Here is a 26,713-nt window from a genome sequence, read left to right as displayed (position 1 = left end):
AAAAATATCAACTGTACTCTCATTTTAAACAAGTAATCACCCCTTTCGTTAAGGGTTTCACGTTAAAGACCAAAATTATGAATAATTATCAGTTATTTTAAAGCTTTCTGATGTTGTTTGAGGTGAAAGTTGAAGTCCAACAAAAACAAGCATTAAATCAAGAATCCAAACGACAGACAGAACACGATCTCATAGGATCTCAATCTTCTTTCCCAACATTATTTTGAAACCTTTTTCATTGAATTGGGCCTTTAAAAGCTCATCTCCTTCTTTAGGGCTTGTTTTTGAAAGCCCTTCAGATTTCCATAATTCTCAATTTACATCCAGTTTTGTAATTAAGCATCTGGCTTTACCTTCAGGTTGCATCTGGCCGACTGCAGGTAATTGGTTATGTCCTGCGTGTCGCATTACGAGTTTAATTGGCCAGTTAATGTGATTGGCAGTTGTGTCGGCCAGCTGTGTGGATGATGCTCGTCATGACGAAGTGTTATGGCGGGACATTAATGGTTGCCGTTACGGCAGCTGGGGTATTTCGCGTGTTCAGACGTGATGACATATATCAGCAGCGTTGAAACGAATGCAGACAAACACACCAGCAATTATTACATCACTGAGCTCAAAGTTTTTTATGGCGACAGTCAGAAATTAGTTTGGCTTGTTGGAGGGAAAAATGGAGGTTCAGTTCAGTTAGTATATCAATATCTAAATATTTTTGGTTCGAAATATTTAGTTAGCAAGCTAAGTACTTAGCTTCAAGCTAAATGGAGAAGCAGCATTCAGCTTCTGTGCGCCACAAATTTGGTTCCTTTAGATCTAGACTAAAACTCAGCTGTTTAGAGTTACTTTTGAAACCTAATCATAAAACATTAATCAATAATCTGATGTGCAAAATGTAATGTTGTCGGCATTATAGTATGACTTTGTATTTTTGTGTTTTAAGAACTTTGAAATGCCTTGTTGAAGAAAGCCGATATTCAAATGAATTTTGATTGATTGATTAGCTAGCCATTTAACTACTGTTTGAAGCAACATATTTAGCCAACTGAATATTTATTTTGAAGCTAAATATTTAGTTTCTTACTAAGTATTAAGTTAACAAGCTAAGTATGTAGCTTCATGCTAAACATTTAGTAAGTACTAGGTATATATTTAGTCTGCTAAATAAATATTTAATTTGAAGCTAAATTCTAAGCTTCAAACAAAACTTTTTATCAGCTAGATAAATATGTAGCTGTATATTTATTTGAAAATTAATTTGAATATTTGTTTTAGTTTCCTAACTAAAAATTAAACTTGAAGCTAAGTACTTAGCTTGCTAACTAAATATTTAGTTCTTGGTTTCAGTGTTGCTTTATGCTTGTTGTGCAGCTTGTTAGGGTCACCGTTAGCGGTGGGACTGCTGTAGCTGTAGAAACGATCAGAAATTAAATATCGATTTGCTTTTCTCCAAAAACTTGTTGGTAATTTCAAAGGACGACTTTCTTGGTTTCCTCTCAGTGCGAATTTGTAAGGTTTTGGTTGTTGTTGATAATCAATGCAGCCATGTGCAGAAAACCCAAGCAGATAGAGCAAGTGCTCCGCGGCGGGGCGTCTCCTCCTGCCCCCTGTCCGTCTCTTCTTACCCCCCTCCCTCCTGCGCCAAACCTCCAGACGAGTCTGTTTTCTCCGCTCCCATTCCTGGAACATCAGCCACCATAATGGATTCAGCGCCTTTCAGATGTTATCTGTTGTCAGGAGCTCGTTTTAAACATCTTGCTGCCCATAAAGCGGCGGCGCAGTGATGGTGTGAGGTTTGTGGACTCAGTGTGTGAGCCAATCAGAGCGCGCCGGCCCTTTAATGACCGCCCATTTCAATAAATGGAAGCGTTTCCAGTAGAGAAGGTCAGATTTCATGATTATCTCATTAATATTATTTTCTTCCATTCATCTAAAATGTATTACATTGTTTGAAAAAGTACAAAATAATTTTTACATTTATTTTAAATAGTTTTTTCATTTTACACAAATACATTTTAACACATTCATTGAAATTTTTTATATATATTTTAAAAAGGCAAAAGTTGTAATATTTATATTTTGTTTTAACTTAAATAACTGAATTTTTTTATATTTTTAAACTATTCTTTGCTCATATCTGATAATAAATGATAAAATGTTCATATTAAGTTTTTATTTTAAAAATGTACACCTTGGGTTTTATTTAATTTGTCATCTAGTTTTGCAATTTAATCTGTATATCATTTTTACTTAGTATTTTTTTTATTGACATATATTCTCCATCTTAAATTTTTTCCATTATTTTAGCTTTTTGTTTAGTTGAGACAAAATTAAAATGTTTTGTATTTTATTTTTTAGGCACATGACACTATTTCTACTTTTTTGTAATTATTTGATTTTTAAATAACCTCTTAATATGACTTGATTACATATTTTTTCAGTTTTTCTTTATTTTTTTCAACTCAATTGTGTACATTTCATTCATTATGTTCTAATTATTCCTTTTTTATTTAATATGTTATTACATTGACTATTAATATGTTTTATTTTTTAAGTTGAATGGTTACCGTTAGTGTTCCTCCATTATTATATGAATATTCTATAAATATTTTATGCAGCGCTGACGTTAATTCAGTGTGTTGCATGCAGATGGATTTCTGGACATTTTCCCAGGGCTGCAGCTGGGATTTTTATTTTTTATTTCAGATTAGCATCTTTCAGCTGGAGGTTTTCACATCAAACATGATGCAACTGAAGTGGAATAAAATGTCATTTATTGAGATTTCTCCAGGGACTAAAACTGGAGCCACGTTCCTGCAGTGGCCGATGCTGCCCTAACTTTGTGTGACGCTTTTTTATTCCCAGCGTCGTGTGTGTGGGTTTTTTTTAGTGATCTGCTGCTAAACTTTTGTGAATTGAGGTAACTTTTGCATGACAACACTTTCCCCATTATGCTGTATAAGGAAATTAGCTAATTTGTGTGGCTGCAACAAAAGGCTAGAAGTCATTTCAGCGATCCATTGCTTCACCAATGGTCTGTAAAAACAAAACACTTAGCTGGATATTCTCCTGTCTCTTCCTCATCAGCTCTTGCATCTCTTTCTTCCTCCTCTGCGCCGTCTCTTTGTGTCAATGAGGCTCTTAAAAGCAACTCTTAAGACACAAATCCCCGTCCCCAGCACCTGGCTCCCACAATGCAGCTGATCAAAGACATCAGTCTCCCCGTCCCTGTGCTCTGATAGCGCCATAATGGCTCCATAACATGAACATTCAGCCCCATTGTTTACGCCATTAGTCACACAGACTTATGGAAAATTACTGCAATGCTGCATTGAGAAGCCATCAAGAGGAGCAGCAGCAGTGCAGCATCAACACGGTGCCAAGACGCTGCCTGTCTCCTCTCGGCTCACAAAGCCGTTATGGAGCAATAATCTGTTGCAATGTGGAGAAATGATGAAGGGTTTTGTTGCTGGCCTGCTACGGATATATGGTAGCGTTTGACAAACGTTACACAGCAAAAGTATGTCAAAGTTTCTGATGGCTTGCAGTTTATTTATTATAGTTGTTCATTTTCTGATGATTTTCAGTTAAAATTCAACTTTTATTGTCATATCATTTTCGTATTGTACGAAATTCGAACTCAGGTCCCAGATCAAGAAGTAAATAAATGATAGAGTACTCGATAGCATGTGTGTGTCAAACTTCAGGCTTGTGGGCCGAATCTGGCCCGACGTAGCTTTTTATGTGGCCCTTAAGACTGAAAATCACATCAGTAAGTCCCTCCTGTTTTTCATGAATTTGCAAAATTTGTACAAAATCCACAAATCCCCGCATTTATAAAATTTTACCACAAATTTTCAAAATTGCTCAGAAACATTGAGTTTAAGTGACAAAGATGCAACATTGGCTACATTTTTAGCTGCTGCATGTTCCCCTCCTCACCTGTGGGGGCGCTACACCAAAAACCACTGAATTAAACAACACAAAGACAACACTGAGTTCATCTTCCCTCTTCACAAAATGTAAACAAAAAGGGAGTCCAAGTTTAGTGATTTCTCTTGTCATGAGCCACTTCTCGCTACACTAGCTCGCTTGTTTTGATTGTATTTACCCAGAATGCCATGCGATGTAGTCCACTTCCTGCTTTTGGAGCAGTCTCCGGTTCTTGGCTTTCACTGGGCTTTCAAACCGCACTTTCAATCGAACCAGCTCTGCAGAAACACAAAATCTTACCAAGTGTAGTTTCTAAAATGTTGCCATAATTTTTCAGCAAGAAATAAGTTCTTGTTTTTAGTCAATAATTCCTTGATGTTATTGAAAAAGTGCTAATTTCATTGGCAGATCATTTCATTTGTAACATGGAAAAAATGTCTTGTGGCAAGTGAAATATTCTGCTAATGACGGAAGTATTTTTCTGCAATTTTAAGGAATTATTTCCTTGCCACAAGCTTTTATATCTTGCTGAAAAGTTATTTGTAAGTTATTTTATGTGAACTAGGATATTTGCACCATAAACTAAACCAATTTGACAGATTGTGTGTTTTTGCAGTGAAGATTGAGATTTGTAGACAAACCGGAGATCAAAAACGTTCATGAAGTTATGGCAGAAATCAGGGTGGTTTAAAACTTTGAAGTTTTGATATCAAAATTTATTATGATGAACCTCAAAAGGTGATTTCCAGGAAGCAGCGAAGCTAATCGTGTACACCAAGTATTTCAGCAGGTTGCGTAAGTTTTGGATGTGAGCAGGAAAGTCGGAGGGAATCGTGGAGTCAGTTTTTGTCAGAGTGGAGTTGATGAATGGCTGCAGCTCTTCCAGATTCTCTGCTGCTGATGAGGCGAGTTGCACAGAAACACAAAAACAGAAACGGGTTTAGTGGGTCATGAAAGCGACACTTCAAGCTGTCAGTCGACCCAAACACACCCAACCGTAGCAGCTGTACGTCCGTCCGTCCGTCCGTCCATCATCCGTCCATCCAGCTGTCCATCCGTCCGTCCATCCGTCCGTCCATCCATCCATCCGTCCATCTGTCCGTCCGTCCATCCAGCCAGCCGCCGCTTCTCTCTGACGTTACAAACTGAGAAACTCGCCGGTTCTGCCTCAGACTGCAGCTCCATTTATTGGCGCTCACATATGTGGAGCGTCTGGTAGCAGCTGCTGGTGCGATTCCTCCGATCGGATCGGGACACAAACGGGTTCTGGAGGTCGCCACGGAGACGGCGACAGGGCGGCTGATTAGATGTGAGCATCAGATGGTTCCTCCTCCAAACCATGGCTCGTCTTTTAGGGAGCCAATTTACTTTATTTTTAGTTTGTTCTCACAGTGAGGCAGGAAAAATATCAACTGTGGGATTTGATTTGGATATTTTTGCAGTCCGATAAAGAAATTTGATTATTCATCTATCTGTAAACCCGTCCGTCCGTCCTTCCTTCCATCCATCCGTCCGTCCTCCCTCTCTCTCTCTTCTACTGGTGTTTTCTAGAGTCTCTCTGGAAATAGAAATCAGCCTGGAAATTCTGAATATGTACAGAATTTTACAACGAAAACAGGATTGAACCGTGACACACAGCTCTTCCTCGCTCTTCTCCCATGCTGAGCCGCTCTCGGCCCAGTCGATCAAGCAGGTATTTGATATTCATGGTCTATCATCGCGGCGCATCGCAGCCGCTGGGAGAGAGGAAGAGACTGACAGCGGAAAGGAGGAATCAGAAACCGATGGACAGATTAAAACCAGAGGGCAGATTTATTTTCACTTAAAAGATGGATGATGAAGCAAACACAACAGGTCGCATACGAACGTAGGAAGTGCGTGTATCAAAATGGCGGTGGATAAATGCAGCGGCAGAATCGGAGAATGAACATGTGGAGATGGATGCTACAGTAGGCAGCCAACAATGGCCGCCACGCTCCACTTCTCCTGACCAATTACACCCTTCACTGCCTCCTTTTCACCTCCATCACCGTCTCCTTCTGTCTCCTCCTTAGCAATCATCACCCACAACTTTCTGTTTTTAATTTCATTCTGGTGACTTTTCCAGAAGACATCAAGTCTTGAGTTTACCACCAAACTCTTAATCATTTCAGAGGGAAAAACTGTTTGAGGGAAAAAGTGCAGTTGGAGTTCTTAAGCCTTTCAAGCATGACTTATCATCCTTTGTGTCGAGTTTTTTGCAATTTTTCTCATAATATTGACATATTATGATTTGGTGTTTTACAAGTAAATACTATTTAATTGGTTTCAGAAACATTAAAGATGTTGGCAGCAAATGGAGTAAACCACATTAAATCAAATCAATTAATCAGTTTATTCACTCAGTTGATCAATTTCATCATTGATTTACAAACAGAGATGCTTCTAAGCATCACTGTCTAAGCTTAACTAAAATCTGAACTCAAAATAACCAAATCCTAGTTTTAAACTGCAAACTAATGCAACTTGTTTGATAAATATTGAGTCCGTAATCAATATATTTAATAAATTGAGGTGTGGTGTTGGATTAAATTAGAGTTAAGCTAATCATTTTGTGTTTTTGTTAAGTATGCACGTTTTCTCTGTCCTACTGATTGCTTTTTATTCCTTCTTGTTTTTAAAAACTTGTTTGAAGTAAATACATCAAAACAAGTTTCATCATTAAATCGCGAACACATTCTCTTACAAAACTTACGATGTGAAACGGAAGCAAACTCATTTCAAAACATTGATTAACAACTTTTTATGAACACACACAAACAAGAAAAACCGATATTTCTCAGGAACAAAAATGTTAAAAATTGGAAAAATAACCATTTACACAAAAGAGGGAAAAATACAACAAATCCCAAATATTTCAAATATCCTTACAAAAACACTAAAGTTTAGATATTTTTATATGCTTTATTTTTCTTGCAAATACAGAAAGTACACTTCCTGTATTTGTACTTTAATTATTTGTATTGATTGGACATAATAAGGCCTTCAGATATAATTTCTGCAACAAGCTTCATTTTGAATTTTCACCGCTTTAAGTTTTCTCTCTCAAATTAGTGAAATATAGATAACAGCAGCAAAAGAGGAGAGTTGGTGATGAAAGTAGAAACCAGAACCTGAGCAGAAATAGTTTGGAAAAGAGTGAAGAAGTTAGGAAAGCAGCATAAAAGGAGACAGGTGAATGAAAAGATGGACGGCCGTGAAAGGAAAAGGTGGGACAAAGTAAAAGATATACATTCAGACTGAAAGGATGTAGTGTCTCTCATTTTGTGTTCCACATGGATTCATCCCTTTCTGGCGGTCCTTCATTCACACTCAGTCGCCCGCTCGCTCTGTCATTGTCATGCTCGCGCGTTCTCATTCTTTTCACCCGTTTCTTCTCGGCTCTTCGCCTTTTCACCCTCGCTGTGCTTGTCTCTGTCCTTCATCTCCTCAGCACATCTCCTCTCTCTCCCCTCACCTTCATTCAGCCTCTCTTTGTGCCGTCGCGCCTCTCTCCAGCAGCTGTCTTTAATTTAATTTTACCTTGTCACATTTTGCTGCATTCCCTCTTTCCTGTCTTCATTGTTATTATAAAATCCTTTGAAACGTTTAGAATGTGTGACCTAATGCACGTCTAAAAGGTTGAGATAAGAAATCTATTTTCATTTCCTTTGGCTCCACTAAACAAAATTAAGGAATTTTAAATGGATATTATATCTACCAAGACATTATTATCTACTATTTTTCAAATCAGCAAATCCTCTTATTGAAAATGGTATATTTCTCTTGTTATTTTCACTGATCATGTTAGCATTTCTTGTTTAAATTTGATGTGGGACAGAAAAACTACATATTAGACATTCTCAGAAAGTCTATGGCATTTTACTTTAGTAATCTATAGCTAGAAGTTATTAGATCTACATTTTGTGTGAAATTCAATGTTGTTCACTTGAGAAGTTGTAATTCAACAAGGAAAGCACTGAGCTAATTTTAGCGGAAATGCAATGTAGTTAGCATAGCTAGCAAACAACCGATTGATTGTTTTGTAAACAAATAGATAACAACTGAGCAATTATTGTTAACGACAGATGATCTAAATAACAGCTTACCAATCCAACTACAGACAAAAATAAACTTGCTAGCTACAAGCTAACATTTAAGTCCTGCTTAAAATCTCCAAGCCAAAAGCTAAAAAACTACTAATTCACGTCTAAATTCCATTTTTTCTTTTAATTTTTATTTAACCAAGATTACGTTTCTTTTTATAAGAGTAACTTGGCCAGCATAATACAAAATGTCAGCATGAAAGCTTTCAATAAGCATATGCTAACAGTAGTCATGCTAACAACCAAATCACACAAACCAAAACCTATTTAACAAACAAGATGTGAATGAAAACTACAAGCTGTCAGCCAAAAATTACAACCCAGTAATTTTTATAAACTGCAAGCGAACAACCAATAGTAAGCAACCAAATCTGTTGTTAACTGCAAGCTAACGGCTAACCATAGCATATCACATGGGAAACAATAATGCTAACTTTGTTACTCTAAACCAAAAGATGGCATTTTTTATAAATATTCCAACCAAAAACACGTCAGCTGTTATCAGCTGTTTTATGTTTGTGGTTATAAATTGACATCTGGCAAAATGTTCAAGACTGTCTATTTTCGGTAAACAGGAAGTTAGCATTTACCTTTAGACAGCATTAGAGTTTGTATATTATTACTTTTAATCCGATTTCTTTCTCACTCAATCAGTTTGCAGCTTTACAGTTTTCATTCGCCCATACTTACTTTTGCTAATTATGCTAATAAATAAATTGTTGGAATAATTTGGATATTATTTTATAAAATAAAATCCTACCTCCGATGTCTTTTTTTTTTAAGTAATTGGTTTCTGCATTATTTGTTTTTTCAGAACATATAGCTATGCTGACTGTGGTTTTTATGCTTCCTTGTTTTTCCCTTTTCTTGTGTTCCCTCTCATTCATCTGAACTCCATCTTCATTTTGCCCCCCATCCCCTCTTTGCCTCTTCTTCTCCCCCTTCCATTCCACAAAGAGTAATTCCATCTCTCTCCCAGCAAACAAAGGGGGCTAATGACATGCTGACACCGAGCCTGATGATTGAATTCATTAGGCGTGCACAATAATTGCCAGGCGGCAGCGTGCGTGCACCCTTCTATTCACAGGACAGCTGTCAAATAACAAGCAAGAGAGAATGGCTTTTTATTGTTGCACTGGAAGACAGAGTGAGAATGAATATAAGAAATGAAGTGAGAGAAGCACCTGTTGTAGAGAGAAGCGCGAGAAAGCTCTCAGCATGTCAATTAGGCTGATGTGTTAGTGCTGGGTTGCTGGGTGACATCAGGTACAGATTTTACTATATTTCTCTGCTACTACAACCTCTTGTTCCATTATATTTTCTATAATTATTATATTGCATGTTATTTCCAAGCTTGTAATCAAAACTGCAACTATTTAGACATATATAGGTTTTGAAACGAGTGCAGTAGAAGAATAAAACTTTACTGCACTGCACATAAATGCTGCACACTGTCTATTATAATTATAGCTCCCAGGAAGAACCTGTAAACTCTAAAATCAGGAAGAAATGTCAGTCAAGTGTGCCGCTGACTGTGGCGAACCAGACAGCATAAGTTCTGAGGGGAAGAAGTTATTTCTTTTTCCCCCGGACCGCAGGGCTGCGAGTTAGCTGCCAGCCACCAAGCCAACTCGGGAAGTAGATCTGTGCCATGTTTTCATGTGGATTCTCCTTCCTTGACACATTAGAAACTAGCTTATCCTGCTGCTGGGCTCACTTTTATAACTCAGAGCAAATTGTGCCAGACTTCACTAGGTACGCTCCCACTGAGACTTGATGCTAACTAGCGTTTTTGTTTTTCCTTTTGGGTGTCAGTTTTAGCTTTAAAAACACATAAAACCTGTAACTCATGGCATGCATCTTAATCTACTTTGCTTGGTTTTTTAGGTTGGAAAAATAAACTAGAAGATAAGTAAACAAATAATTAACTCTTGCTGAGTCAATGATGTCAATAAGTTGCTAGTTACGTGTTAGCCTGGTATATTACAATCATAGTTGTGTTGCTTGCTGTTAGTTTTTGACTTTAAAAATAAAAAACTAACTAAAAAAAACTAACTGAGCTAACAGTCTGTAAATGGCCCACAGGCCGCACTTTGACCATCCCTGAGTTAAATACTTTCAGAAGTTACATTTTAAATCTGGATGTGTTTGTTTGTTCCTATTGCAGAAAGCGGAGGAGGATGAACTGGTCCTGACGCCCGATGGGACCAGAGAGTTCCTGACCTTCGAGATCCCGCTCAGCGACTCGGGTTCTGCAGGTTTGGGCGTCAGCGTGAAAGGCAACCGCTCCAAGGAAAACCACGCAGATCTCGGCATATTTGTCAAATCAATCATAAACGGTGGAGCAGCCTGCAAGGTACTGAGCGTCCTGCTGTTTATGAACGTTTTAGAGAAGTTTCTTATTAGTATGCTGCAAACATGCAAATGTATTTGTAGTCTAGTTTCTAATGAAAATATCTCGAAATAAGATCAAATTAACTTAAGAGCTTAAGTAAATAACTCTTATTAAAAGAATTGGAACTACTACATTTACTTGTAAGTTATTTTGTAAGCATTTTTGTGTTTTTGCAGTGTAAGGAGTCATAAACTATTATTCTTTGTCTGACAAACAGGATGGACGACTGAGGGTGAACGACCAGCTGATTGCGGTGAACGGCGAATCGCTGTTGGGGAAAACCAACCAAGACGCCATGGAGACGCTGAGGAAGTCGATGTCAACAGAAGGCAACAAGCGCGGGATGATCCAGCTGATAGTGGCCCGACGAGTGGCCAAGAGCAACGAGGTAGAGAATGACTGGAACCAGAAGGCCCGTCATAATGAGCAGCAAATTAATCACAAGATAAATTATGTAGCTTTCAGCAGACTCCAAGTACGCTTTTTAATGGTTTTAGTTTTATTTTTCTCATAAAGCAGCATTTTCCCTCAAAATTCTAGTTTTTCTGTATGATTATTACTTTTTGTGGTCTTCATAAAATAAAAGTAAAATGCAACAAACAGTAAAAAATGTGTAATACCTTATAGCTGCGTTTCCTTTACAATAAGAAACATAATTAAAATCCCTTGTGATTTTAAAACTTGTTCATGCAATAAGTCTTTAAAAAAACATTATCCTAGTACCATTTCCTGTTGTTTTCTTTGTCGTTTCCACCAGTAGTGACTTCTGGTTATGATGCAGCCAAAACAATTCCCTCATGCTACCGTAAAAACATTTCATAGGAAAACGTTTCCATTAAGCTAATTTATTTTTGTAATCCCAGTTTGCACAGCTTTATGTAGCATAGTTTATTTCCACGTTTAGATTGAGGATGTTATTTTCTCTTGTTGACTTTTTAGTACCAACGTGGAGCTTCAGCGATAAAAACACGACTGCGCCCTGAGCAGACTACCTGGTCATATGAGCATCGGTTAATTATTTCATGTAGAACCAGAAAGTTTCCAGGTCAGAGTGATTTACCAGTCGCTCCCTCACACACTAACACGCCTCCCGTGGGGCAGGTGGAGGAATGAAAACAGGCTGCAAACCAAGCGGCGCCATTTTTATTTATTTATTTTTTTTCTTACCTCCCTTCAATGTCATGTCTTTACGTTCCCTGCACACCTCGGCTTGTCGCCTGCTTGAAAGCGAAGGCTGAGTGAGCGTTGGTGTGCGAGTGTACGCCTCTGGCGCTACCAGGCTTCCCCGCTCTCCTTCCCCAACCCGGCGTGTCAAAGTTTAGATTTCCCCTCGGTCCGCCTGGTAATTGAAAGCAGAGGCTAAGCCTGGAGGTGTTTTTCGGTGTATGCACATGTTTGCATCAGCCTCCCATTTATGTATGCATGTAAGAGTGTGTGTGAGCGCCTATTTTCAGGTCTGTTTCTCCGTTTGTTTGCTCAAACGACGCGTCGGGTGGCAAAACTTCTCAGGGAGAATTAGGACTGGATGAAACTCAGCCTTGGAGTCTCTCTCTTTGTTTCACATGCATAGCTGGAGGCACGGCCTACGGCTGACCAAGTGTCTGCTTGTTTATAGGAAAACACTCCACAAAAGAAGGATGGAAACCAATTTGATACTTTTTTTTACTGTACAGACATGCTCTACAAGCAGCATTCAGCTTCTATGCACCACAGATCTGGAACAAGCTCACAGAAAACTGCAAAACAGCTGAAACACTGAGTTCCTTTAAATCAAGGCTATGAAGGCTAACGCTGGCTAGCCTGGCCTCCGATAACTGTGAGCTGTTTTTCCACCACTAGAACATTGAGGAGCGCATACATGAGGATGATGGGCAGTGCTAAGATCCGCCTTCTGGTTCAGAGTGGTTGTTTTTGGTGGGGATCGATGCTTTTCTTCAGACAGCCGCATTCGCTCAGGGAGAAGGTTGCGGTGATCAGTCTTTTCACAGATTATCTGGCTATTATTAATCTGTAACGACATGGTGACAGCTTTAACAAACATTTCTATAAAAGTTACATGCTGCAGCTTTAAGCTGCTGGAGAATAATGCCGTCCTCCTCAGCCTGTCTGTCAAATATTTAAAAAAGCTCTTCTAATAACTAATTACCGTGGGATGAGAGCCTTGGCTCATTTTGACATTTTTCTGACATATGGGATCAAATAATCCTGTATTTACTTTCCTCCCCATGTCTCCATCCCCTGACAGCCAATCTCAAATCAATCTGAAATGTTTGTCGCTGCATAAATCACAAGCCCAACTGCTTCCCGCTGCTTCACCCAGACCCAGAAACACACCGACCTGAGAGCAGCGCGCTTCCACCCCGCCGCTGGGATCCAGCTCAGCTACCAGCCGGAATATGCAATGAGCTGCGGCGTGATTTGTCAATGCGACGTCGGCCTGCTAAATCCCCTCTGCTATTACGGAGGCATTTCAGCCCGGCTCCTCGGTCGGCCAATTCATTAACTACCTCATTTAGAGTCAAGAGCAGCCAGCAGTCGCTGAGCCATATGGCGACCTTTGAAATTAGTTTGTTTCCGAAGTTGATTTGTTGGCTCCGTGTGAAGTTTTGATTGGTTTTCTTCATTCTGTTGTTATTTCAGTCATTTGATTACCTTTAAAACAAAGAGTCTGCTAATGAAGACCTTATCTGGTATTAGTAAAATCTGGACTCCATTAGAACTTTATCCGTTGATTAATGTCAGTTCCTGTCCATTGTTTAGAGGCAATTTGCTCAAACTTCCTTCGGTATTCCCAGTTTATATTGAATGCCATCTGGGCCAGGTTTGTGTTTTTTAAAGTATTGATGTGGAAACATTTTAATTGTCGTCTCAATTGCTTATTGACATTTCGCCTCAAATTGCACAATCTTGTTCAGGCCCGAGAAATCAATATTTCCCCCCCCATGCCTCTCATGTCTTTAACGTTTAGGATCATTGTCCTGTTGGGGGGGAGTTTGGCGCCGTCACACTCGCAAACACAAAGGATTTAATAATGAATTAAATAACTGCAGATTACCCTGCTGCTGCTGTCCGTCTGTCAGCCCCAGGTTGTTACCTTCACAGAGATTAGCTGGGAACAAGAAGAAGCCATGATTAAACTGATTAAAACAACTTTAGAAAACCATTTCAGTTGCTTTGTTCAATACTACCGACGACATCCATCATGAATGTAGCTGCAATGGGTCAATACTGGTAATTTAAGTTTCAGAATTTCATGCACAAACTGGTTTTTGTTTAACATAAACTGATGAAGTTTGATACAAGCTGTGTCCGAAGTCAGGGGCTGCATCCTTCGACAGCCGGGTTTGTAGATGGGCCAGAAAACTGCAATCGTTGCACCACTAACATAAACAATTCATCAACTCTGGACTCCCCATTCAGCTCCTTCAGACTAGCCAGCTGCTAGGCGACTGACTTAGGACCTAATAAATCCCCACTTCTTCACGTTTCTCTTTTTCTCTCCTGCTGTGGTTCTCATATGTGGAGCCCTTTATAAAAAACAGATGTTTTCTTCAGGATCTTGTCTGTGGTGGTTACTGCACGGCACCTTAGCTGTTCACTGAGAGGCAGGAATCATTGGTCAAAGACCTTTTGCCAAAATCGAATCCCAGCCTAGCCAGTTACAGCCATCGATTGGGGTAATTTGGCTCCAGTATCGACTCCAGCGTTATCTCTCGTTACGTGATGCCGGCCACGTCGGTCATCTTCATAGCGAGGGCTGTGATCTCCGTCAGCGAAAATGCGGAAGCCCCAGCAAATCAATGGAGTCAATGATCCAATGGACAAACACTGAGGGCAGAGACGCCCACGCCGCTGCGCGGACGGGAGCTGCTGGGTGACACTCTGCAAATGGTCTATTTGTCCAGCAAACAAGGAAGTGTCATCGCGGGTCTTGAGGGAAATGTCAGGCTGGTGGAGAGTTAACCTTCTTCTGCATGGCTCAGGTGGCTTGTTAACAGCCGGTGACTCAATGGCCTGTTGACAATCTGAGCTCATTTATTCTTGTTATCACAGCGGTCGCGTTAGCATGGAAACCTGCTCCTCTGCTCGTCCATTAGTGTTCGCAGCGTTTTAGTAAGGCTGCTTCCCACAAGGCATGTTTTCTGACGACCGCTCTGGAGAAAACGCTTTTCTTTGTTCTGGTTCACAACTTTAAGACGGAAAAAGTGATGCAGAATCTGATCTTCTCTGTGGGGAGAAGTTGTCTCCACAGTGAATTATCGCTTGTTTTTCATGAAGCATCACTGAAACTGAAGGTGTTGGACGCTGATTGTATCCATCTCTTCGCTTTGTTTCAGGATTCTTCAGGAAACCCGTTGGGATCCCAGCAGACCGTAAACACCAGTCTGGATGATCACGAGCGCAGGATCTCCCACTCCCTCTACGGTGGCCTGGAAGGCCTCGATGACAACTTGATGCCACGTCAAGGAATGATTCCACGCACAATAGGTAATGATGCAAATCTCTCTGCTTCCCCCGGCTTAACGCAGGGCTTCTTCACAGATAAAATGTCTGAAGGATTTCACTTTTTCAAGTGTTACATTTCAAATTTGTGATGCGTGGAGCGGTAGACTTCGTCTCCTCTGATCATCTCGTCTTAACAGCCTGACAGTTTAACTTCTCACTTCTTTATTCCTCTGATTTTTCCATAAAACACAAGTGCTGATATCAAAGTCTTTATATGCTGGAGTCAGTATTTGTGTTCAATCTCTATTTTCTGATAAGCTTTTTTTTCTGATATTTATGAGCTACACACAGTTTCAAACTGGATTTATTAACAGAGTCTGATGATATTAAAAAGCTCAATAGATTTTCTGAACGCACTTGCAAACTGTATTTACAGATTAATCTGGAAAAGGCGATTTTAAAAGCTGTTCCCTGAAGTATACAGACCGATATTAACAACCTGGGATGTTAAATCAAGTAGAAATGAGCCACTGAGCTCTTTTTATTGCAATATAGTCCAGGTTTTTAATTATACTAAAGCTGAGCGTTTGGGTTTAAATTTGTCTTAAATAGTACAAATTAAATGTGAGATCTGGGATCTATTCACTAAACTAGCAAAAATTATATTTCTAGTTTACATTAAAAAAATCCATGAAAAAAATTTCTGGAAAAAATCATTAAAAAAGAAATAACATTTATTTTTAGTTCACAGGACAAAATTTCCACACAAAAAAAGAAAAAGAATATTCTTATTTCACAAAACAAAGTGTGGATCGATAAATTTTTCAGAATAAAAAGTTAAAAACTTTGTGAATAGACTCATAAGCTGTGAAAAAAAACATAAAAAAGATTAAAAATTAATCATAGTTTAAACCAAAAAATGTTAGTAAACAAAATTTCCCAGAAAAATATAAACATTTATAGTTACAACAAAAAAAAATCCAAAAATGTTTTTTAAAAAGACAAAATTTCTTTGTTCACACCCAAAAAAAACATCGAAAATCTGCAAAATATGTTTCACAAAAACATGAAATAAAAATTTATTAGGTAGGTCAACAGAAAATTTGAGAATATTTTCTGTGAACAAAAACATGGAAAAAATGAATAAATCTATGTATGATCATTTTAGACAAAAAAGGAGAAAACCAAAAGACAAGAAATCAAATCAGATGCAATATAGTCCTAAAAACCTCTTGTCATTCGATACAACACTTTAGATTAGGAATCTTTTCTCAAACTAATCATTTATTTTAGCCTTAATTTCTTGCAGAAGTTCAATGATGGAATTTTAAACGTTAAGTACTGATGATGGGATATGAGGACAAAAGCCGCTGCTGTTCAGAAAATGAGTCGCCTTTAAAAGTCGAATGGAGTGGGTCTAACTACGAAATGGAGTTGCAGAAATGAAACCTAAATGCTGAGTTTTGAGCTCCCACCCAGGACAGCATCTGCTTCCTGCTGCTCCCATTTCAAACCAGACTAAATTGTTTGTTTTTGTTTCACTCCGTTCTCCCCGGTGTTACAACAAAATCTGATTTTTGACTCTTAAAAACGAAGTAAGACGACAAATAAATGGGAAAAAAATCCCCCCTACATTATTTTTATTTTTGTCAGTGTGAGCCATCTGTGCCATCTGCTCTGTTTTTGTCACATTCTGCCTGTTTTCAAAGTCTTAGCAACATCAGGGAGCAACAGATTGAACAAAACTTGTCTCTTTTTACAGTTTCTCTCTTACAGTGTCTGTTTGTGTGGATTTGCACGACTTAAACCTTTTCTGTTGCCGTGACCCAAAGCAGGCTCTGACATGGCTTTGAAGTCGGCGGGTTTGTGGAAACGTGTGTGTCGGACAAAGTGGAGGAGATTAGCGAGCGTTTCCGTATGCATATGTAAGAGCTTTAGGTGCAGCTGTGCAGGATTGCATGTGTGCGGTACATAAATTATTGCTTGATGGATTGCTGGTTAACTTTCCTGATGACTTGAAAAGAAGGACTTCTGCACACCAGATGGTGCAACGACACAAATTCCCTGTTTTCATTTCACAAAGCCTCGTTTTTATTCTCATGAAAAATGCAATTAAACAAAGAGAGCAACACTTCTGCTTCTGATAGATGATTGCAAGTCACTCCAAACAGGAAATCTGACAGAAAAGCCCTCACAATGCAAACAGCCCAGGAAGAGTAGATGCACCAACTTTTAATCAGCTTTTTAAATGAGCTTCCGCTAACTCTGCCTCATTAATCAGTGCAACATAATGTTAAAGTGAGAACTCTGTTTTCCCTTCATGCAAATTGGTTGACACTGGCACCGCTGTGAGTGTAAACAAAAGAGGGTGACAGGAAGTGTTAATAGGTGAAGCTCCATCATGCTGCTGCAGCGGCTACGTTCAGCCATGCTTAACAAACAGCAACAACTTATAATGAGCCTGCAGGGTCGAAAGTGAGGAGAAACGGGCCTGACTTAACTCACGCAAACAAGATCTCTGTCACTTAGCCGAGCAGACGAGATGATTGTTACATCTCTAGAACAAGAGCAGCAAGTGTTTACTGAGGTTATGGATAATGTGCAAAAATCTGGAGACATTCTTTTATTTCTCTATGCAGATTTATTTATTTATTATGGTTTATCAAAGTTTTAATTGAGGAACTGATTCATTTTCAACTCTTCACTTTTATGTTATTCAAGGACTGAAAAACGTATCGCGATTCAACCATTTTATGTCAGTATATTGATAACTATTGAGTTTTTTATTTTTATTTTAAATATCTAAAACTGGCAGCATATCCTGTTTTATCCAGTTTTCCCTCCACGCTGTTGTTTTTTTATTTTTAAACAGTCATTAGGCACATTGGAAAAACCTGAAACTGCTGCTGCGCAAGTTACTCAGCAGATTGTTGCTAGGCAACTGAAGTTGAGCGGAACTCGAAACAGCTCATTACTCAGCATGTTGTTGCTAGGTAACAAATGCCACCAATCTTGCTTCGCCAGCTGGGAAAGACTGAGCAGCTAACGTCTTTCCTAAAATATGGTTAAATATTTTGTGAGAATCCAGCTGCTAACGCAAAAACAACAGCTGTTCCGTCCGTCCTATCGCCGTTTGTCACTTCCCTCATGTGGGGATTAAAAAACATTCCGCGCAGACGTTGATTCACCAAACCCCGACACTTTCCACAAATGCGTTTTTGATCCTTCGTCACGTGTGACGCCGGATTGACCCGACAGAGGAAGGAGAGTGGACGTGGAATCTGCCACACAATGAGACACAAAGCATGTCCAACATCCAAAAACTCATATTGTATTCCCTTCTTATGAAACACGTATCTTTCTGTTTCAGTCTGTGCATCTAAAGGGGAAACTTGAACCCAGATATGATTAGCTAAAAATAAAAAAATTAAAAAAAAGATATTTCTGCTTCCTATGGATTTAAAATTGAGGATGTAATAAATTTCTGCTGACCTAAAAGTGTCCAAGGACTTGAGTTATAAAGCATTACTCAGCAGCGTTGGGTCAGAGGGAGACTGGAGAGGTCAGATGGGGATTAAAGTTTAATTTGCCTGTGTGGTGGAAAGTAGAGAGGATAAAAACCTCCAGGGTTGCACTTTAAGCCTCAAACTTCTCCTACATGCTTTCAAAGAGGGTTTCATTGCCACCAAATGTTTATTTATTTTTAATGGTGGGACTTGATTAAAATTTTTATGGAGAAATTACAGCGTTGAAAATCATATAGACAAAATAAGCAACATTTTTCCTGGTAAATTATTGAATAAAAAGACACGGGTCTTTTTTTTATGCGTTTAGTTTGTCCAACTGTCAGATTGTTTCAAAGCGCCTTCCCCACTCAGCTCCTCCAGACTAGCGGCAGCAGCAGTTAGCATCTATCTTATGAACCGCTTCAGTCCAACTCTCCTAAGAACGGCTACAAACAGCATAATGGAGGAGCGCTGTGGAAATAACATGCTGAAGGCGGAGTGTCTGAAAGAATAGGAGCTTCTTAAAGAGACAGAGGCCCAATTTTAAGGCGTCAGTTTTTAAAGTCATGTTTGATATCTTTTATATCAAACTTGACTTTAAAGAAGCAGTGTATGGTTGGGACAATACTACCCCTTTAAAATGTGTTTTTGGATCTATTTTTTGGCAGCCATTTTTGGAAAGTTTCTCTTACTTATTGTTGAGTCATGAAACTAAACCAAGGCCACCAAAGGTGTTTTCACACCTGATGGTCCGGTAGACTCGGTTCAAAATGGCAACATTTGTTGCATTTCAGCTGCTGTGATTCTCTTTCACACAAACCTGTTCCCCTCCCCGCCTGTGGGGGCTCTGCACCAAGAACCACTGAAGGGAACGACATGAAAACCTCTGAAGAAAACATGAAGCCAACTTCCTGCTTCACAAAATGTAAACAACAATGGTGTATCTTCAGATTTCAGCAATTGTTGGTGAAAAACCATGAGCCGTTTTTCCCGCAAACGCCAGACTGGCGCTTTTGTTTTGGTTGTATTTACCCAGAATGCCCTGCTCTGTAGTCTACTTCCTGCTTTGGAGCGAACTCTGGTTTGCTTCACATATGCATTCAAACTACAACAGATTTCACTTCAACCGAACCGATCCCGAGGTTTCAGGTGGATTAGAGTTCGCTTTTTGGTCTGCATCAGATTTTGACGCAGAACTCAAATGAGCCGAACCTTCCAGGTTGACGGACTGGAGTTGGAGTAAAGCGGTCTGAAGAGGACAGGTGTGAATGAACATCCAGATTTTGTTGTTTGTGATCCTTTGGTTGAAGCTTTGATGTCTCAGAGTTCGTCTGCCAGACGAGCCTCTCCTGATTCGGCATGTGAAGAATTTGTGGGCTTTAGCAGTTTGCATCCAGTGGCCCACCGTCTTGTAATTTTATTGTAAATGAGATGTTTGATGTATTTTGCAGAATGAAGTCCCTCCAAACCGATTGAGTGATTGCTAATCACCTTTTAGCTTCACACCACCTCCACCAGGCAAACAAATGTGGTGCATCTGTCTTCAGTTTGAGTTAATTTAACTTAAAAGAAAAAGCTTCAGGGAGTTTGTGTTTAAAATGATGGATCAGACGAACAGTGTGCAAGTTTCATCATGTGTGGTCTCCAGTTGAAGCTACCGAAGACATTGCAAAGTAATTTACTGCTGCCACACTTTGTGCTTTCTTATAAATGACCTCACTGGTTTGAGAACGAATCTGGAAAACTTTGGGAAGCCAGCGGCTGAACGTGTGGCTGTCGGCTCCCAGATGTGTGTGCGTGTAAACACAGAGCCGGAGCTCTGCGTGCGCGGCGGCCGTTTCTCTTGAATAGATTATTGAGAGTGCTGGGGGGAGCCATTCACAGTTGCCTGCAATAAGTCTGTTGTAAAGCTGCCACAAAACATAAATCATGCATTAGAGTTTCTTAGAAGACAACATCATTCCTATTCAGAATGTATCGTCTTTTCTGGCCCCGCTGCACGCTCTTAGATCACTCGCTGGTTTTTCACCCTCAAGATGCCAAGGATAAGAGAGCGGCTTAATTATTCCTTCAGGCCAGAGGCTTTCAAGGCCCGGCACCCCTGGCAATAACCTCCTTACTAATTATGCAAATAGATCAAGTCAAGACGAAATGAAGGGGAGACGTAAAACCTCTGCTCGTCTTTCGCCCCGCGTTATTCTCACTCCATCCCATTTCCATTTGCAACAAAAACATCTCTTTCCCCTTTCGCCTCCAGGTATTTAGTCATTCTTTGCAGCATTATAATAGCCTCTACAGCTGAATCTAAATAAACTGCCACCTATTGTTCGCCTGCAGCTCGGTCCAAAAGTTATTATGTCCTCTGGGATCATTAGAGCGTAAACAGCGGTTTGATTCTCAGGTGATGCTGGGTGTGCTCTCCCTCCGCTTGGCAGGCGTATTGTTGCTGGACGACGGCTGCCCTTGGGTCCTGGCTCTAAAACAAAGAGGCTCTTTTTACGCTCTGCTCTTACCAGGCCACCAAGTTGACAGATTCATTGGTTTTCTACTCAGTAGCTGCCAGTTGATTGTGCTGCGGTGATTCAAACTGTGGCATTGATGGGATTCTCAGTGTTGCACACTGGACTGCTTAGGGAAATGGGATTAAGTTGTTGTGTGTGTGGAGGGTGTGTGTGTGTGGATGTGTGTGTGTGGTCTTAGAGAGAGTTAGAGATGCAGAGCTGAAACACTCAGACTCCCCAAAATTACAGTGAAACAACTTGAACAGCAGGGAGGAGCTGAAGGAGCAACATTTTCCTCTAAAAGCACTAAAACGATGAAGGACCATCTCTTTTAAAGGCAACATGTTCAGACCAGTACAACCAATATGTCCAGGTTATTCAAGCCATTGTGAACCGTTTACCCCTGAACGCACCATCTGTTGACAGGTTCAGCAACTTTAGTGGAATCGAAACCTTGAGTTTTGATTTATGTCTTGAATTTTGAGGTGCAGCAGAGACCAATGCATCTTTCATGTATTCACAAGGTTCATGTTTTCATTGTGTGTTGTCCAATAACTCAATATCAGTCTATAGAATAGGTGATTCACTTCATCCATCCATCATTCACCAGTACGCCAACCCGTCCCTCCATCTGTCCACTGTTTGTGGCTCCACTTCTATCGTCTTGTTCAGATTGGACCATTCGCTCCGGGTGCTGAACTCTTTTTCTTTTTGGTCATTTGAAGCGATTTAATTGCAGAAGTGGCGTTTTATCACAAATATGTTTATAAATATGGATCCTGAAAGGCCGACCTGCAGCATCCCCATCAGGAACAGCAAAGATTTAATTGACCCAGACCCGCAGGCCTCTCCTGATCCAGTCTTTGTTTTTCCTTTGAGTTCGTTTCCATCGGTTCATTCAGCCGCTGGCTGGAAGCAGCAGAGGCCCAGCGGCACGTCGCCCGTCTCTGCGCTCAGTTGTGAGAAACAAACAGCGGGGCTGGCTCAGGTCTGCGCGTCAAACTCCAAACGCTGTCTAAAGACAAACAAACTTCTCCCTAAGCTCGGTACACAAGCCCTTTCTGAAGCGTCGAAGCTCCCGGTTTTTGATGCCAATTTCAAAACGCAGATTAAAGACAGAGTCATGCGCTGCATATCAATGCCTTTTTTAAGCCGCGCTTTTCTCTGCCTGGAAAAAGAAGACTTTTATATGTTTTTCCCCTCAGTTGAGGAAAGCTTTTATCTTTATTTGTGAGGGCACAGCTTGAATTAATCTTTGTGTTTTGACATAGAAACACCATTGTGCCCCGCTGACTAACTGCTTTTGGTAAAAGCTGATTAACTTCGAGCGTTTTCTCTTTGCTTTTAGACCTCAAAGTATTTTTGGGGGGCTTCAAAGTTTCCAATTATATTCTAGATGTTCTAATAACCATCACTCTCACTCTTGATGCATTTTTTTATTTTCTGGCCAATACATTCAGGAGAGTTTTAATGAGTTTTTCTCCTCCTGTTGGTTGAACTTTGGTCATTTTTTGCCTGCAGCAAAAAGGAATAATTAATAAACTTTAATTTGGACCAAAGTATGAGGTTTACCTTTGTAGTCCTACTTTTAAATACCGGGAATCCAAAGACTCGTAAAAATGACTTTTGTTGTTAGTTTCTTTTTAATTAGGGACAAATAATTAATCACCAATGTGCATTTGTAGTTTTAGGGGAAAGAAACATCACAGTTTCAGAAGTTAAGAATTCAATTTATGATTAAAATGTTGTTTTAAAATAAAAACAGCCATAAAGTTGAATAGTTTTTTTACCTTCCCTGTTTAAAGTCTGTCTGCTACATGAACCTCTGCCTTAAATTCAGACTGAACTTCATTTTTTCTTTCAAAAATGGCTAAAAATCAGTGAATCTTGAACTGCGGACATTAACGTTTGGAAAAGTTGTTTCAACATGAGGAATATGTATGAATGCTGAAAGTGGAGAGTAATTCCGTCTCTCCAGTCAGTTTTTAAAATGGATGATTTAAAGTGTGACACAGATTGCAGTATTTCATGTGGAGGAGCTGAAGCTGCGGGACGCCGACCTTTTGTTTCACTTTTGATGGATTTCTCACTGAAATATTAGTTTGCATCAGTTCTCGGTGCAGAAAGGAGCCTTTTGCTCTTTGATTTCTTACGACTAACACAAGAACTTGACATTTGACATTTATTATTCATTTGAAGCACGTCTGGTCAGTCGGAGTCAGGATGCGCTTGGCAGCTTTTACAGCTGAAAGATTAAAACTCCACGTTTGGGAAGAGATGAGAGGAATAATAAATTGCATCTCCTGCAGGAAACTATCAGCTCTCTCCGACCGTCAACATGCCGCAGGACGACACCGTGATCATCGAGGACGACCGCCCGCCGCTCCTGCCGTCCAACATGTCGGACCAGTCCTCGTCCAGTTCCCACGACGATGTGGGCTTCGTGGCTGATGTGACGCCGCCGTGGGCCAAAGAGCTGCCTGCTCACAACGAAAGGTGCATTTTAAACGTTCATTTTCTTCATGTCTTCATCTGCAGCTTTGTTTTTGTTGATGCAACCTGCTAGGCGTCCTTATGTCAAAACTTTTTAACAAGAAATTAAAAAAATTCTTATAATTTCTTGCCCATTTCAAGCACATCAACTTACAGTCATTGACGTCTCCACACACCAGATAAACCAGATAAGCTCAGAAATATTTGCTAAATCCTATGAACTCGAGTTTTCTCTCCGTAATTGCAGCTCTGTGAGTCCAGATGAAAACGATCCGGACGTCTCGTTCCAAAGGGAAGGTTTCGGACGCCAGAGCATGTCGGAGAAACGCACCAAGCAGTTCGGAGACGCCGCTCAGCTCGAGATCATCAAGACACGCAAGTCCAAGAGCATGGATCTAGGTACCGAACTGTGATCTGCAATGTTTGGGTTTTATTTTAAGATTTAAACATTTGCCCGAGAACAAAAAACTCCAATTACTTCCAGTTTATGTGAACCAAACAAATTATTCATAGTACTTCTTCCCCTCAGCTTAAAAGCAGAGTTATTTCCACCATTATTTTTGACGACATACAGCTTAAACATATTCATGCACTATACCAGCCTATAGCGTAAGATAATTCGCAAAGGCATTTAAAGTTTATTATCTGTAATTAATATCAAGTTTATGTAAAAGAGAACGCTCCAGAAACACCTCCTCTTATGCAACTACGACTTTCTCCTTTCGAAATAACTCCTTTCATAATTATACGTCTAATTATCTCAAAAAGGTTAAATCCTGAAATTTGCGTCACCTTGACGACACTTCCCTGCACGCTTCAGGTTTGTTGTTCAAACTCTTCCTATTTTCTCAGACTTCATCTCTTGCCGAAGTCAAGAAGTTCAGTGTTGATTCACCTTGAAATGTCTTCAAACAGTCGCTGATTGCTTTGGCTGCAACAGGCTCTCTGCTCGCACTCTCTCTGTAATCATATCTAATCTTCTCCACCAGATTGCTGCTGCGTGCCGTGTTCATATCGCCACGACTCTGATTGCTATTCTCAACCTGTATTCTCACCTCTCCAACCTCTCCTCCTCTTCCTCGTCTCGCATGGCGTCCGGTCCTGATTGAGACGAAGCCCCTTTGTGACGTTTGCGGCTCAGCCTGGATGTTGCATGTGGAATGTCATGAGCACTTAACCTAACCCCAGATGTTTGTATCCCTCCTCCTTCCTTTAACAGTAGCCGACGAGATTAACCTCACTCCTCGTCCCGACACCGACGCAGGTAAGGACCGGTGCACTGAAACCTCCAATCAGCTTCTCTCCTTTCACCTCCTTCTGCTTCACATCTCCGGGTTAAAGGTGCATTTTGGAGATTTGTCACTCAAAGTTAGATGCTTTAGTGAAAGTTGTTTACAAGAGACTATTTTAGGATTTTAAAAAGACAAGTCAGACTTAAAAACTGCAAAAAAAGATCAATTTCTGAACTGAATAGTTGTGAACAATTTGCTATAAACAGCTGAAATTTATCCCCAAAATGAGCAATAAAATATGTTGGGGATTTAACTTTAAAGTGACAGAACTTGTTTTATTTTCCATTTTTTACAATCTTCTTAATCTTATTTACTTCACCATTCATCTTTTTTTGTTTGTTTTTGTTTTATAAGGAAATTCATTTCTTTCTTTTACAGATTTAGAAATTCATGTAGGAGAAGCAAAATGTTCTAAGTATTATGGTTTTACTTCCGTAGCGATTCAGTCTCTAATTAGTGGGAAATTATTGCGTTACTATATATTAGCAGAAGAGTTCCCACTTGTGATCTCCTGAAGGTCTTAATATCTTAAATATTGTTACAAATCCCATAAAAATCTCCCTATAAAAAACAGCTTTAAGTTTAAGCTAAAGCTTTATATGAATTTATTTCTAACCAGTGAAATGGAGACCAGTGATTTTGATGCCTCCAAACCAGTTCTGTCTGTCTTACATCCATCTTTGTGAGGTTGTTAAATATTTATAGAAAAGAAGATCAATGTGCGTTTGGAATATGCACAATTAAAGGTCTTGGGAGATGTTTTTAATTGCTCAGTCGGACATGTTTTCATCCAGGAATGAATGAATTTCCCGCCGCCTGTGTGGCGTTGTGGATCAGATCGATTCCCAACAGGATGTGACTCAAACCGAACAGGAAAACCAGGGACAGGCATTAAATCGCACTGAGCTAGAAAAACAAATCCACCAGAAGACTTGCAGATTGTTTTTTTTTTTTTTTCTTTTCTGTCCAGTTTACCCACTGCTCTGCTCTAAATGCATTCCCGCAGCGTTCCCACCCTTTTAGCATCAGGCTCGCTCTTGACAAGACAAATTTGTCAGCGTGCCGTCTGAAGGCTTGCAGTCCTCCCTGTGAGTTCAAGTCGCTGCTGAACACGGCGGTGGAAGCACTTGGGTGACTGCAGATTTGATTTTCTCCTGTTTTTGGCTCAGATGCAGCTTTAGCACTAATTGTTTTGCCTGAGATTCAGAGAGGGAGAGCGCAGAAAGCTCTCTGTCCTCGGCTAAGGCGGCGAGCTGACAGCAAGTCGTCCGTCATTGTCAGGTCTCGTGTAGTTTCGCTGTCGCTTTGACTGAATAAAAGGCTGAAATCAGTGGCATGTAGAGGAGGAGAGCCAGGAGGCGGGGAGAGTTAAACTCTTGGAGAGGGAAAATGTTTTGGAGCAACATGAAGATGTCTCTGAAAGAGTGTGAAATCGTGGAAAAAACCCACAAACTGACGCTTCGATCTGATGGTTTAATCGAAACCTGCGTTGGCAACCACAAGTCGGGGAGGAGTTTGATTCCAACTTTCTGTCGTTATGGCAGCATGAGTCAAAAAATGAAAAGATCTGTGCATATTTCCTGAGGTGTTTCTGCCAAATGGTGGCAACAGATGAGTCTGCCGTGTTTACGATCCGATAGCAGCCAGGAAAAGTAAAGAGTTGGCATCCAGAAACCGCAGATACCTCTGATTAAAGCAAACATTTTAATACCAGAAAAACCAAAAGGAGGGTTTGAAAGGTTTGCGTAAAACTAATTTTATGTTTGAATTGGTAATTTTTGTGTCTCAAAGTACCTGAACAATTATGTTTTCATAGGATTAGATGGAGACTGGACCCTCCACAGTGACTCCTAAAAACTATGAACCAACTGATGTACTTAAGATATAAAAGCAGATGTTTTTCATAGAATAATTACAATAAATATCCACAATAAATGACTCCTAAACCACCAATAATGTTTTTGATTTTTTTTTTTCTTGTTGCATTGGGTTGGAAACTGTTGAGCGTGCAAGCAGTGCAGTTTTT

The 26,713-nt window shown here is 39.9% G+C and overlaps 1 protein-coding gene across 7 annotated transcripts in view; it reads left to right on the top strand.

The window, feature by feature from the left end:
* Positions 1-26,713, top strand: part of pard3ab (par-3 family cell polarity regulator alpha, b) — a 212,647-nt gene that overhangs the window by 114,763 nt on the left and 71,171 nt on the right. For 4 of the 7 annotated variants that reach the window (XM_055022304.1, XM_055022301.1, XM_055022300.1 and 1 more), the window contains 6 exons: positions 10,222-10,410; positions 10,667-10,837; positions 14,787-14,937; positions 23,212-23,398; positions 23,643-23,794; positions 24,615-24,659. In XM_055022304.1, coding sequence (XP_054878279.1) covers positions 10,222-10,410; positions 10,667-10,837; positions 14,787-14,937; positions 23,212-23,398; positions 23,643-23,794; positions 24,615-24,659 — 895 coding nt within the window. The remainder of the gene's footprint in view (positions 1-10,221; positions 10,411-10,666; positions 10,838-14,786; positions 14,938-23,211; positions 23,399-23,642; positions 23,795-24,614; positions 24,660-26,713) is intronic. The other 3 variants (XM_055022303.1, XM_055022305.1, XM_055022302.1) reach the window with 1 other exon arrangement.

This window comes from Poeciliopsis prolifica, unplaced genomic scaffold (genome assembly GCF_027474105.1).
Source record: "Poeciliopsis prolifica strain line A6 unplaced genomic scaffold, Auburn_PproV2 SCAFFOLD084, whole genome shotgun sequence".
Classification (NCBI taxonomy): Eukaryota; Metazoa; Chordata; class Actinopteri; order Cyprinodontiformes; family Poeciliidae; genus Poeciliopsis; species Poeciliopsis prolifica.
Note: the sequence above shows the minus strand (reverse complement) of the source record. Positions and strands in the feature narration are given on the sequence as shown.